The sequence below is a fragment of the Belonocnema kinseyi genome, chromosome 3 (assembly GCF_010883055.1).
Source record: "Belonocnema kinseyi isolate 2016_QV_RU_SX_M_011 chromosome 3, B_treatae_v1, whole genome shotgun sequence".
NCBI classification, from domain to species: Eukaryota; Metazoa; Arthropoda; class Insecta; order Hymenoptera; family Cynipidae; genus Belonocnema; species Belonocnema kinseyi.
The window spans coordinates 95,828,377-95,840,848 of record NC_046659.1 but is presented as its reverse complement, the minus strand read 5'-3'; the positions used below and the strand labels follow the sequence as shown (position 1 = coordinate 95,840,848).

At 29.7% G+C, this 12,472-nt stretch overlaps 2 protein-coding genes across 9 annotated transcripts in view; both read right to left on the bottom strand.

Annotated features, from left to right (window-relative positions):
- Positions 1-1,955: 1,955 nt before the first annotated feature.
- On the bottom strand, positions 1,956-8,488 carry LOC117169366 (tectonic-3). Its single transcript, XM_033355712.1, has 5 exons — positions 8,015-8,488; positions 7,694-7,927; positions 7,424-7,592; positions 4,165-4,358; positions 1,956-3,201 (listed from the first exon to the last, which is right to left on the bottom strand). The coding sequence occupies exons 1-5, from the start codon at positions 8,381-8,383 to the stop codon at positions 2,104-2,106; spliced, it is 2,064 nt and encodes a 687-aa protein (XP_033211603.1). The 5' UTR covers positions 8,384-8,488; the 3' UTR covers positions 1,956-2,103.
- Positions 8,353-12,472, bottom strand: part of LOC117169369 (B9 domain-containing protein 2) — a 24,550-nt gene continuing 20,430 nt past the window's right edge. Inside the window, exons 1-6 of one of the 8 annotated variants that reach the window (XM_033355713.1) lie at positions 11,559-11,699; positions 11,065-11,280; positions 10,115-10,373; positions 9,202-10,016; positions 8,854-9,114; positions 8,353-8,653 (exon numbers count right to left, since the gene is read on the bottom strand). In XM_033355713.1, the coding sequence (XP_033211604.1) occupies positions 8,475-8,653; positions 8,854-9,114; positions 9,202-9,289 (528 nt within the window). In that variant the 5' untranslated portion in view covers positions 9,290-10,016; positions 10,115-10,373; positions 11,065-11,280; positions 11,559-11,699 and the 3' untranslated portion in view covers positions 8,353-8,474. Of the gene's footprint in view, positions 8,654-8,853; positions 9,115-9,201; positions 10,017-10,114; positions 10,374-11,064; positions 11,281-11,558; positions 11,700-12,472 lie in introns of those variants that run through there. The other 7 variants (XM_033355714.1, XM_033355715.1, XM_033355716.1 and 4 more) reach the window with 7 other exon arrangements.

Genomic DNA, 12,472 nt, shown 5'->3' with positions numbered 1-12,472 from the left:
GTGCGCTGAGAGATGCCGCAAGAATGTAAATTTTACTGTGACATGATATATCCCCTTTTCCTTCCACGTAATGAATATTGAATACCCTACTGAAAAGTCCTATTTAGGTTCCAATATAGGTTCTTATATTGGAACCTACATAGCATCTTATATAGGATCCTATGTCATTTCCTATAGGTGGAACATATAGGTCCCTATGTAGGATCCTATATAAGGTACTATGTAGGTTTCTGTATAAGAACCTAGATTAGCTACTATTCTATGGCACCTACGGCTGCGCAGAAGTTTTTTTGGTTTTCCAGGAACATCTAGAGACATACGCACAATTAGGTCCTTTCCTATAGGTGGCACTTATCGGTGAAACATATAGGATTCTATGTAGGTTCCTATATAGGATCCTGTTTAGGAACCTATATAGGAATTTTCAGTAGGGTAGTGCCTTTTCCATCTCTAAAAAACCCAGTGGGCATAAAGTTTGGCGACGTCTTTACGATATCGTTGCGACATCCTATGTCCACGTCGTTAAGGTGTCTTTACGATATCATAAATAAGTCGCATGATCTGACGATGTCTTTACGACATCGTAAAGACAGCGAAACGAGACGGACATAGGATTTCGTAAAGTTGTCGTAAAGATGTCGTAACGATGTCCTAAAGACGTCGCCAAATTTTGTGCCCACTGGTAATAGATGGTCCAAACAAATTTCAATTTTGATAATGTTTATTATTGTAAAATTTCTACAATGCTTGTAGTCACAAAATATTGAACTAATTGTAGTTTTTAAATGATTTAGTAATTACGAATAATGCCGTTTCTTTAATTTTTTTTCTTTAATGACATTCAAGTTAAAGTAAACATTAGAAATAGATCTGCACATATAGCATAGGGAATCTGAAATTAAGACTTGCATCTGAAAAATAAATTAAGAGAATCAGATTCGTGGAATACAGGTAGGGAATATCTGAAATTCATGAAGACACGACCTGAAATGCAGGTAGGCCCGCTCTTCAATTAAGAATGTATGTATACTGAAAACTAATGTAACCTTAAGTTAATACTCTATCCTGACTAAAATTACGGGTAATATTGTAACTAAAAAAACATTTCTCACGGCTAACATGCATCTATAGGTGTAGATGGATCGAGAAAGCAGTAAAACGTATGATCAGTCGCCACCCCAGCTTCATCCCATTTTGATTTATCCATGAAGCAACGTTACTGTAGAAATTTCGAATGCTTAATTCTGCGAAATTACGGAAACAATCCACCTCCACCTGGGTTACACAACCACACTTTTGGTGAAGCCATTGTTTCTTTAAAAGCGGAATATGGGTCTGACATGTTTGCGGCGCTCTAAGACAAAAAACATTCTCTCCATCATACTGATTTTATTTTTCATTATCTGTTATTGTTCATTTACAAAATAGCACCACTTAAATTTACAATCCGAGTCATCAATTTCTTCATAAACAGATCCGCGTTTATGTAAAAATCTGGGACGGACTTGTCTTTAATGGAAATTTCCCTAAGACAAAAAAAAAGAAGTGTAAAATAATTTACTCATCAAGAAATGTATAGTGCTTTATGTGACTTAACAGTAAAAACAGTAGTTAATGATGGGACGTAAATATCAAAATATATTAAATATATTAAAATATTTTTAAAAATTATGCAATTAAATTAAGCAGTCCAAATAAATTTCCAAAAACTAAGTTTGAAGAAGTGAACTGCAATGTTCACGGAACCTCGACAAAATTCGTAGTTTTGTACACAATTGGAACCCGAAATATCTCTTTTCATCAAAATGAATCATCGTGAAAGCACTAAATCTATTATTAAGTTTAAAGAAATTTACCAAATTTGTGAAAAGTAATATTGCGCTCGAACGAAAAAAGTCTCTACCGTTCTACGGAGCAGACTTTCAATTTTATAAGTTAAATAAAAAATACTAATATATTTTTCGAAAATTCATTCTTTAATTACTTTTACAAATTTTGGAAAACAATGTTTCCTAAGGTCGAGAATTGGGCGAAATAAATGTATTTTAAATTAAAGATCTACCAGTCAGTTATTACATTTATAGTTCTTGTGCGTTTTAAAACTTATATACGATTCATTTTATAACTGAAGATCGTAGTAAGTGAACAACTTAGCACCAATTTGTATAAATGCATGATTCTGTTCGAATTACTAAGGAATGGGTAGAAAAAATCATAAGGCAAACTTATGTCTAAATTAGGCCCACTAGCAAAATAAATTCTAGCTGGTCTTGATGCATCATGAAAAGATACAAAACTCACAATTTCTACATCAAGATTTTCAATACAATTAATACTTTTACACCTTGGCCACGACATGTCGGTGCTATTAGCAAAAGTAATTCCTGCACCTAAAATTACATGATTATCTACAAATTCCGGTATCGACAATATAGAATGGACTATGTCCACTCGCATTGAAGTTATTAATCCCGAGCACAATAGTTTATCCTCAACAATTCGTGCTGTTGCCGAATTTACTGGAAGCTTATTAAAAAATACTTCCACCCAATTTGAAGTATTGTTACTAGATATATTTCCTGATTTCGAAATCTGAATTTTATTCGAGATCTGACTAGTGAAATTAAGAAGAGATTTAGTCAATAGCAACTCAAGAGTTCTGTTTTGTAGTTCTCTACAAGTAGAAGTGGAAAAGTACTTAGTTCTGAATTTCAGCTTACATTTTAGCTTTACATTTTCCCCGAAGTTCACAATGTACTTTTCTACTTCACTGCATTCTCCTCCTTCTTTACTTATCGGCAGGGTCAAATAGTTGTTAATTTTATTAAAAATTGTATTCTTTGTTTCGATATTGTAAGATCTGTTTGTCACTAAGGTGCTAACAAAAATCGGGTTTCCCAAACTGTAGCCAGGATTTCCACTTCGTTTGAAATGGTTGACTTTATCGTCGGTGACCCATTCATAGATTATTTCAAAGTGCTGGTAAAATTTGCCTGTTACGTTTGCTTCTTTGAAGTAAACTTTAACATCTGAAATTCCCATTGTGCCATTGTGTGTAATTACGTAACGAACACTTTTTATTACATTTTCACACTGGTTATTCGAACAAGATGTGGGATTTGATTTGGCTTTAGTGCACAGAGTCCATGATTCGAGACAGTAGTTGGTTTCAATTACTGCACACAATTTCTCTGAACAATTCTGAAAAGTGTGAACATTACATTGAATGAAACATGAATTATGAATATATTATTACTTTGTAAGATATTTTGTTAAATTATATTGCAGGGTTGATAGGGGTGACTATGATACGAAATTACAAATTTAAACTCTGATTAGTGACATTTCCGATCTTATAGAATATTCTTGTTTAAAATTTTGCGTCATTAAAAATTTGGGTGTAAAAACAGTAGAATGTAAGTTTTAGAAGACTGTATTTTCGTAACTAAAAATGAATTATCCACTTATTCTTATAGTGAATTGCTTGTAATTTTTGTCATTAATAAAAATATTAATGGAATAAAATAAAAAAATTTGAATTTGCAATCAAGGTTCAGTGATATTGAAAAACAGACCTATTTTAAATTGTATGATTTCTTATATATACTTATTATTTTTAACTTTTTGTTATATACTTATATTTTTATTCCAAAAATTAGGCTCATTCACTTCTCCAACTAACCTTGAACTGTTAACAGATTTTCTTATTTCACAATGAAAAAGAAAAAAAAACCCAAACATCACGCTTACGCTTTAAGCCCCTTGGTCTGATTTTTAATTATTCTGTTGTAACTTATCATTTAAAACAATAAATTTGTAAATTTGTTTAGAAAAACCATGTTCATTCCAGAATAGTATAATATTATTTTCCTTTATTCCTAAAAAATGTCAAAAAATGGTGCTTTATATAGGAAAAATTCAAACCAAGAGACCACCGTTTTTCTACGAATGACAAGAGATAATCATTATGTTATCACACTTACCCCTATTGACCTTATTAGAAACAATATTTTCAAATTCAAACCATCAAAATTGATCATTCGAAATGAAAAATATGTTTATCCTAAACAGCATTTTTTGAGAACGGATTAACAAATGAATTTCTTATTCTTAATGCAATAAAATTTAAAAAATACATTCCAAACTCTAATAAAAAAAATTTACCTGATATCGATTGAACTTATTCAAATCGAGCAATAAAGGTGACCTTATAATAGTAAAATTAATAAATCTATTTGGAAATAAGTAGGCATTATTGCTAGATAAATTTGTCTGAAGGCACGATCCTTTCCATTCTTCCAGATATTTAACAGATTTTCTAAAATTACAGTATGCTGTAAATCCACTTTGTAGTAATTCTGGAAAAAGTTTTTGTTTGAGTTTTTTATGTTTTAAAATATAATCTTAGCATTCAAGCATTTTGTAATGTTATAATTATTTACTAATTCTGAGGGGCTCCTGCAATCTGGTGCACATTGTACAGTGTACACTAGGGTGATCCAAAAAATTTTTTTCAAATATTTAGGAGGACATCCTAGAAATTTGTTCGAATCCACATAAAAATTATTGAATTTTTTTGTTTTGAAAAAAATAATATTTAGAGGTGTCGTAAGCCCCATCAAGTTTAACACGTATTTCGCATAAGAAAAAAAGACGTTTTTGTCAATCTTATTCAGATTTAATTCGAGTTGAAATTCAACATTTCTCTTCACAATTAGCCATATAATACAAATAAAATATGACTTTTCAAATACCAACACCATAAGTCTGTTTTATAAGGTCCCAAAAAACCCCATAAGTGAAAAAATGGGGTTTGCGAGTTTTTAGCGCTAATTATAACTTTTTTGCAGGTTTTTTAAATGCAAATTGTTTGTGGCACATAGAAGATCATTTCACACAGATAATAAGATGTTCCAATAAATTTTTTAACCAATTTATTATCGTTTTTAGCCATTTTCTCATAGAATGGATTTAGAAAGACGCGGTTTTTTCAAAAATTTCCCACTTGTTGTCTAATTTTTAATCAGAGGGAAGTGATTGTTCGTCAATGTTAACAAGAGTTGTTTAAAAAATTTATTATTTTCAATTAAAGTGAGATAAAAATGAATTCAAGGTAACAAAAATAACCGTTTAAACAAATTATGATTGTTTATGACTATCTTCATCTATCACCAATCAAGCAAAACAAATATTATTAACAATGATAATAAATTGTTCGAACAATTATTTTTGTTAACTTGTATTCATTATTACTTAACTCCTATTAAAAATTGGACAAAAAGCCAGAAATATGAGAAATAACGGCATCTTACTAGCATTATTCAAATATAATATTAATAATAAATTGTTTAAACAATTAATTGTCTTGACTCTAATTAATAACTTTACTTATCTTAATTGAAAATTTGACTAAAAGTAAAATTTTTTGAACAGTAATTTTGTAGCATTTTTTTAGGAGAATATTATTAACAACAATAATACATATTTTAAACAATAACTCTTGTTAACATTGATGAACTATCACTTCCCTCTAATTGATAATTGGATTACAAGTGGAAAATTTTTGGAAAAACCGCGTCTTTCTAACTCCGTTCTATGAGAAAATTGCTAAAAACAATAATAAATTGTTCAAAAAATGATTTGAGCATCTAATTATCAGTATCAAATGGTCCTTTATGTGCCAGAAAAAATTTGCATGAAAAGAACTGCCAAAAAAGTCATAATTAGCGCAAAAGACTCGCAAAACCCATTTATTCATTTATAGGGGTTTTTTTTGGGACCCTATAAAACAGACTTATGGTGTTGGTATTTAAAAAGCAATATTTTATTCGTATTCTATAGATCATTGTGAAGTGAAATTTTGAGTTTGAACTCGATCGAGATCATATTGAGGATTCTGAAAAAGGTTTATAAAAACGTCTTTTTTCTTATAGGAAATACGCGTTAAATTTCATGGCGTTTGCGGCAACTCTAAATATAATTTTTTTTCAAAACAACAAAATGAATTTATTTTATGTGTGGATTCAAATTAAATTCTGGTGTGTTCCCATACAAATTTAAAGAAAAATTTCCATTGCATTTTTGGACCACCCTAGTTTACACTCTCTCTGCAATCTTATATGCAATCTTGTGCCAGTCAATGTAATCCCTTGTAACCTTCCCGCTAAAAAATTAAATTATAAGAAAATAATGTTATAATATTGAAGGAATTGATGCGAAAAACAGAGAAAACAAAAAAGAATTGCAGAATTCGAAAAGAGTTAAAAATTTTTAAATACTTCAATGGATGTCAAAGAGTTTCAAAGAATGTAATGGGACTGGCGAATATTTTAAGTAAATTCTAAAGCATTTCATCCTTTTTAAGTGATTTACACATTTTCCACGAATTGCAAGGGATTTTCAATGCTCTTCAAACATTTCCAGAAAATTCTAGTGATTCTGAAGGATTTCAAGAGCTCTCAAAAATTGTATAGGATTTCAAAGAATATTGTAGGATATAATGACTTTAAAGTTTTTTTTTTAAACTGACAAGTTTTTTTAGGGAAAATTATTGTAAAAGTTTAATTATATTTATAGTCAAGGGATTTCATAAAAAACTACGAATTTTTCCGACGTTTCGTGAACATTGCAGTTCACTTCTTCAGGGCAGCTCTGAAGGTCAGCTCTCTGGACAGTCCTGAAGAAGTGGACTGCAATCGTCACGAAACGTCGGCAAAGTTCGTAGTTTTTTACACGACTGCTACCCGAAATTTCTCTTTTTATCAAAATGAATCATCGTGAAAGCATTTAATCTATTATTAATTTTCAAGGGATGTCAAACAATTTCGCAAATTGAAGGATTTTATAAGACCTCGAATTATTTTAAAGATTTTAGAGGATTTTGCATCAATGGATTTCTAGAGAACTTTGGAGAATAAATTTAATTTATTTTACTTTTAATGGATTTTGAATGATTTCTACAGATTTCTAACATTGCAAAGGAATATAAATCTGGATAAAAGATTTTGAGGGATTTCTATGGATTTCAACAAATTTGAAATATTGTAATGGATTTTAAGTGATTCCGAAGGATTTTGATGGGTCTCAATGCAAATTTAAATGAATTTAAAGATATCAAGGAAATTTACAACTTTTTTATGTGTAAACTTTATTCGTGCAGAATCGCTTTTTTTGTATATCTTTGTAATTTCTCTACTTTTTATATTAAATTTTTCAATAGCGTATTATTACTGATTCAGATGCTGACTATCCTATACTCGTTTTTATATAATGATTTCCTATATTTGCGAAAAAATATAGAAAATTTTGCAGTCAAATATATGCAACATTTTGTAATCACTTGCAATCTTGCAATCTAGTGTATACCAGAAATCAAATTTATTGAAACCTCCACTATTTAAGGTCAAAAATTAAAAATAATCACCTAGAGGTTTAATAAAACTTTTATCGAATTTCCAGACTGTGGCTCCATGCCGATAAGGTTCACGAGTCTGAAACCCAGGATCCATCCAGAGAGGTTCCAAATTCCATTTAAAGTCGTTTGGATCAATTCCATCTATTGCTCGAATTAGATCTTTTACATTTTGAATACTCTGCAAATAAAAATTATATTCGTTGTCAAGTTTAGCTATTTAATACAACTTCATGCAATTGATAGTAACTTTAGTTTTTATTATAAGCAGAAGACACTCACCACATTATTATTTACAGTATAAACTGGGGGAAGATTGTCGTAGACTATACAAAATAAATTATCTGCCAGCTTTTCAAGAATAAATTTTGAAGTGTTGCGATAAATAAAATTGCTACTGTAACAATATCTACTGTCGTAGATTTTTTCATGCATGTTTGAACAAAGTGAAAATGCTTCCATCTGATTATCACTGCAGTCCAAATCACAACAACAGTTAATATCACACGACGACAGCTTTAGACGAGAAAGACAGAATTTTAGTTTCTTAAAATGAATAAAGTTGAAAAATACTGTTAAGATAATGTAATAATAATACAATACCTTTAAATCACATTCACATATTTCTGACTTCGTCTTGCTTATCATGATATTTGGTTTCTTAGCATTTAGAAAAATACTTTCTGTATCATTCGGTTTCCTAGGTAATACTGGTAGAAGAGGTTTTTGTGGTTTCAAGGTGAACAATTTAAAACCCTCTGTCGATTCATCGACATCCTCGTCGTCTAAAGTGTAACTAGATTCGGTTAATTCTGTATTTTGGTTGTAAGTTTCGGTAGAAACTTGGGTTACGTTATCACAAGTGTCGTCAGAACAGGTTGGTTCAGTAATGTCCTCTAGTGAAGATATATCGAGACAGTTGTAATAAGCGAGTCTTAGTAAGATTAGGCAATACGATTTTAAAATCCACATCGTGATAATTTTATATAAAAAATTATACTTGAATGATGATATTGTTTTGTAATTTAAACAAGTACAGATGCAATTATTAGTTTTCTATTTTTCACAAGCTACAACCAAATTTTTCAAAGTTTCTGCTCACGATGTGTAGATTTATTTTTACAGTTCCCATGCTTTCTGTTAGTAATTCGAATCTATCTTGCGTATTGATCAAGACGTTTGGGGATTTTAATTGCAGTGTTAATCCCAGGAATTTGTCTTTTAGTCTATCTTGCCAATGTCCTGTAATAATAATGGGGTATATAATGGCTGAACATTTTAAAAATTTAAGTATATTTCCTTGGAACCCTTATCTTTACTTATTTTATCCTAAAAATTACATATTATTCACTTATATTTGTGAATTGATACTTATTAAAAAATAGTATTTAAACCTTTCTTAATTAATTATAATTCAATGCTCAAATTCAGAAAATAAATACCAATCGGTTTCCAGGTGTGACATTCAAGCTCGTGGAATCCAGGAGTTAAAGGAACAGAACATACACCATATGCTAGAAATAATATTCTGTTATAGTTATCTCTGCAAAATAATTGTAGCAATATTTTAGGGGATCCTTGAAGTGATGTTGTTCCGTAATGTACATCTACAGGATGATCCCAAACTGGCACATTCGTATAAAAGTCACAGCTTTCTTGTGTTTGGCCCTCGAAAGACCCACTCAAAATTTTCCATCCTGTTCCTGATAAACCACAATTTTAAATTATACTTTTAAATTTGTGGAAAAGCATAAACTTTAATACAAAAAGTATTCATGAAAAATATATACCAGCGTGGAAACTCCATTTGCACAAGATGCGTACTTGCTCGAAGTTTTTTGCTGATGCTATCTGGCCAATTATGTGCAGTTCAGCCATATCCTTGCAACATGCTTAGACTGAAACAATCTTTGTACAAATTTGGTTGACACATTATTCCCTAATTTTCATTTTGACACAACACGAAAGTTTCCATAATCAAAATTTGCATAAGATTCAAAAGGATGTATATTTGTTGAGAGTTTTAATTATCAGGTAAATTATTCATTACTGATTCCGATGTTTTGAATTCTATAAGCTTTTCATCTTTTTCATATTCTGAGATTGATCGATACAGAGTTACTTTAGGCATCTTCTCGTGAATATAAATCAAGATATTTTCATCTACTTTAGCTCCTATCGCGAAAGCACGTAATTTTATCAATTCGATTAACTTTTCAGAAGAACAGTCATCTTCAAGTCGAAACGCGTAGGCAATATTTTAATATTTCAGTTCATCGCAGTTTTTTTCTATAATTTTGATATCACCCAGTAATTTACAGCATTTTAAACGAAAATAAAATAGTCTTGAAGAGCATCTTGAAATACTCTGAAGAGCATTGTTGCAAATTTTATAGCATCCAGAGAGATTAAGATAAGACACATTTTTAAAAGCGTTTTTCTGGTTGAGAAATGTGAAGTCTTCTGATATCAGATTAGACGCTTGTATAAGATGAAGTTCTTTAAGGTTTGCTAATTTAGATGCATATTCTCGAAGAGTATATCCTGTTAGGGGGAGAGCTTCTGGTAGTTCTAATTTTTCAAGATGAGGGCAGTTTAGTATGGCCTATAAATTACATAAATTATTATGTCAATAAATAGTTGATATGAATGTACATTATTAATATATTTTGAACTGATGGTATTGATAAATTTGGTATATACCCCAAAAGTAGGAGTTCCTAATCACACAACGTGAAATTTAATTGTTTTTAAAGTCTTCGAAACGCTGTTAAAGCAGAAAACTGCATGACCATTACAAATTTTAAGAGAATTATCATTCGTTTTTGGACGAGTTATTGAAATATATTCCAGATATCGGCAATTCAAGGCGATTGTCATTAGATCTTCGATTTCAACGTGCCTATTGTTACTTATCTTTAATTTTTTTAGATGTCACAACTTGACCACTTCTTGATAAAATCTAATATAATTAAACATCGAGATTTTAGTCTTTATTAATTATAAAAAAAGTTATAAGTTATCCAATTTTTTCATGCGATATAAGCAAAATCATTTCCAATTTTAAAAGTTCTTGATGGGTTATTTTGTTTGATCGTAAATCAGCACAACATACATAGTTGATTCATAGGTTTTTATATTATATAATTATGTTATAGTCAATATTGGTATGAGCAAGATAAAAAACCTGGTTGATTCAAACTGGGTGTCCTTTAAATCAAGCGATTCTAAATTGGAACAAGAATAAAAAACATTTCTTAGAACAGATTCTGGAATATTGTTATTGAGTCCATCTTGACATTGACGAATTGTTAAATGAAGTAATGTTTGATAGTATCAGCAAAGATGCCTAATTAAAGCAACAGGGTCTTCTATTTTATAGAGAGTTAAACATTGCAAAAGTGGACTTCTCCTTAAATTATAAAATAATTCAGGTGTGAAAATTTAAATATTTGAAATATTGGATTATAATTATAAAAATTTGAAATCAATGCCTTTAAATTCTAACGATTTAAAAAAAAAGGATCCATAGTAACTTTATTCCAGTGTCGACAAGCTCTTGAAATAACAGATAATCGTTCTTTAAGACTAATGTGTGACAATACCAATAAGAGGATATTGCTTTGTAAATGGTGAAAGCCTATATTTTTTACCGCTCTTATTTGACGAAATATTTTTGATAAAGATGAGTTATCAATATTTTCATACAAAGAATTTGTTGAAGAACATTCTGGATAAGTGAAACTTCTCTGGGTCGACCAACTTTCTGATTTTAAAGGCAAGTGGCGGTTAGAAATTGGCATTATTTTTACTTCCTTTCTTCGATAATTTCTCTTCGGAAATTAAAATATCCTTTTTTAAACTGTAAACTGTTTTATGTTAAAAAAAATCATTTCTCATACATACGGTTGATTGCTAGCAACACACTAAAAATAAAACTTTATAATATGACATACAATTATATGAATATATATTTTGAATTTAAATTTAATATGGAGTTAAGTGAAACTGAATAAGTTTTACTAGTTACCACTTGTTTAGTTTGATTTATTCAAAAATTATATTCTGTATTTTGTGAATTGTACAATGGGTGTTCAACAATTTCGGATATCTTTACTTAAAAATAAGAAACGTTGAATAAAATTACCTTCTTTTTCCTCGATTGTAAAATAGAATTATTAAGAAAATTAAACTTGTCGGTTCTAATACAAAATTATTTCTGAAAAGACTTTAAAGTTAAAATGTACTTGACAGGAGGTTATTTTTCACACTCACAAGCCGTTCAGTTAACTGAATTTGTTTTGATGCTAGCTATGAGTTTGTTTCCATGGTTACGCGATGTATTCTACATGAAGGTCTACTTTTCAGTCTTATTAACCTGAACAATGAAAATCCCTATATGTAGTTAAAATCCTTCTCTAATTCTTAATTGAGCATTGCAATAAAAATGACTGAATTAATAGTTTTAGTCTTGATCTAATTTTTTTAAACAGGCGAGATTTAAAAAAATGCACTAAATATTAAAAAAAAGTCTTCTTTGCTCGAAAAAAATGAATCTAAAGAAATAAGGAAAGAAAAAAAAACTGATTCAGGGATTTTTAGTTCTATATTGGTAACACTGTTTCCTCCGTTTTTAGGGCGCGTTAAAATACAAATTCTAGGTTTGTGCATAAGTGTCATATAATTAAAATTTGTGCTTTTTATTTTATTAACAAAAACTCTATTGTCAAAATATAATAAATTACCTTGAATTTTTGGGTTATAAAATTGAAAATCAACTTATTGTTTTGAGATTTATTCAAGTTTTAGCTTGCAATACTATAATCGATAATGTCGACGCAAGAGTTAGTTACCCACGTGATACAAAGATGGCGCAAGGTGTTCTTTTCTGGCTAACTTTGAAATATGTTTTATACAGACTCCACATCTAAATTTATGTTATTTTCAATTATTTTTATTATTGTTATTTTAAATGAAAATGATCGGTCTACAGATTCATTGACAATAATTTTTTAAAATGATTTTGTTTAAAATAATAATTTTATATTTTTTAGACATGCA

Excerpts from the sequence above, each read along its gene's own strand:
- LOC117169366 (XM_033355712.1), bottom strand. The coding sequence starts at position 8,383 with ATGTGGATTTTAAAATCGTATTGCCTAATCTTACTAAGACTCGCTTAT. Across the intron at positions 7,928-8,014 it reads TATGTGAATGTGATTTAAAG|CTGTCGTCGTGTGATATTAA; the intron begins GTATTGTATTAT and ends TCTCGTCTAAAG. Across the intron at positions 3,202-4,164 it reads ATAAGTTCAATCGATATCAG|AATTGTTCAGAGAAATTGTG; the intron begins GTAAATTTTTTT and ends CACACTTTTCAG.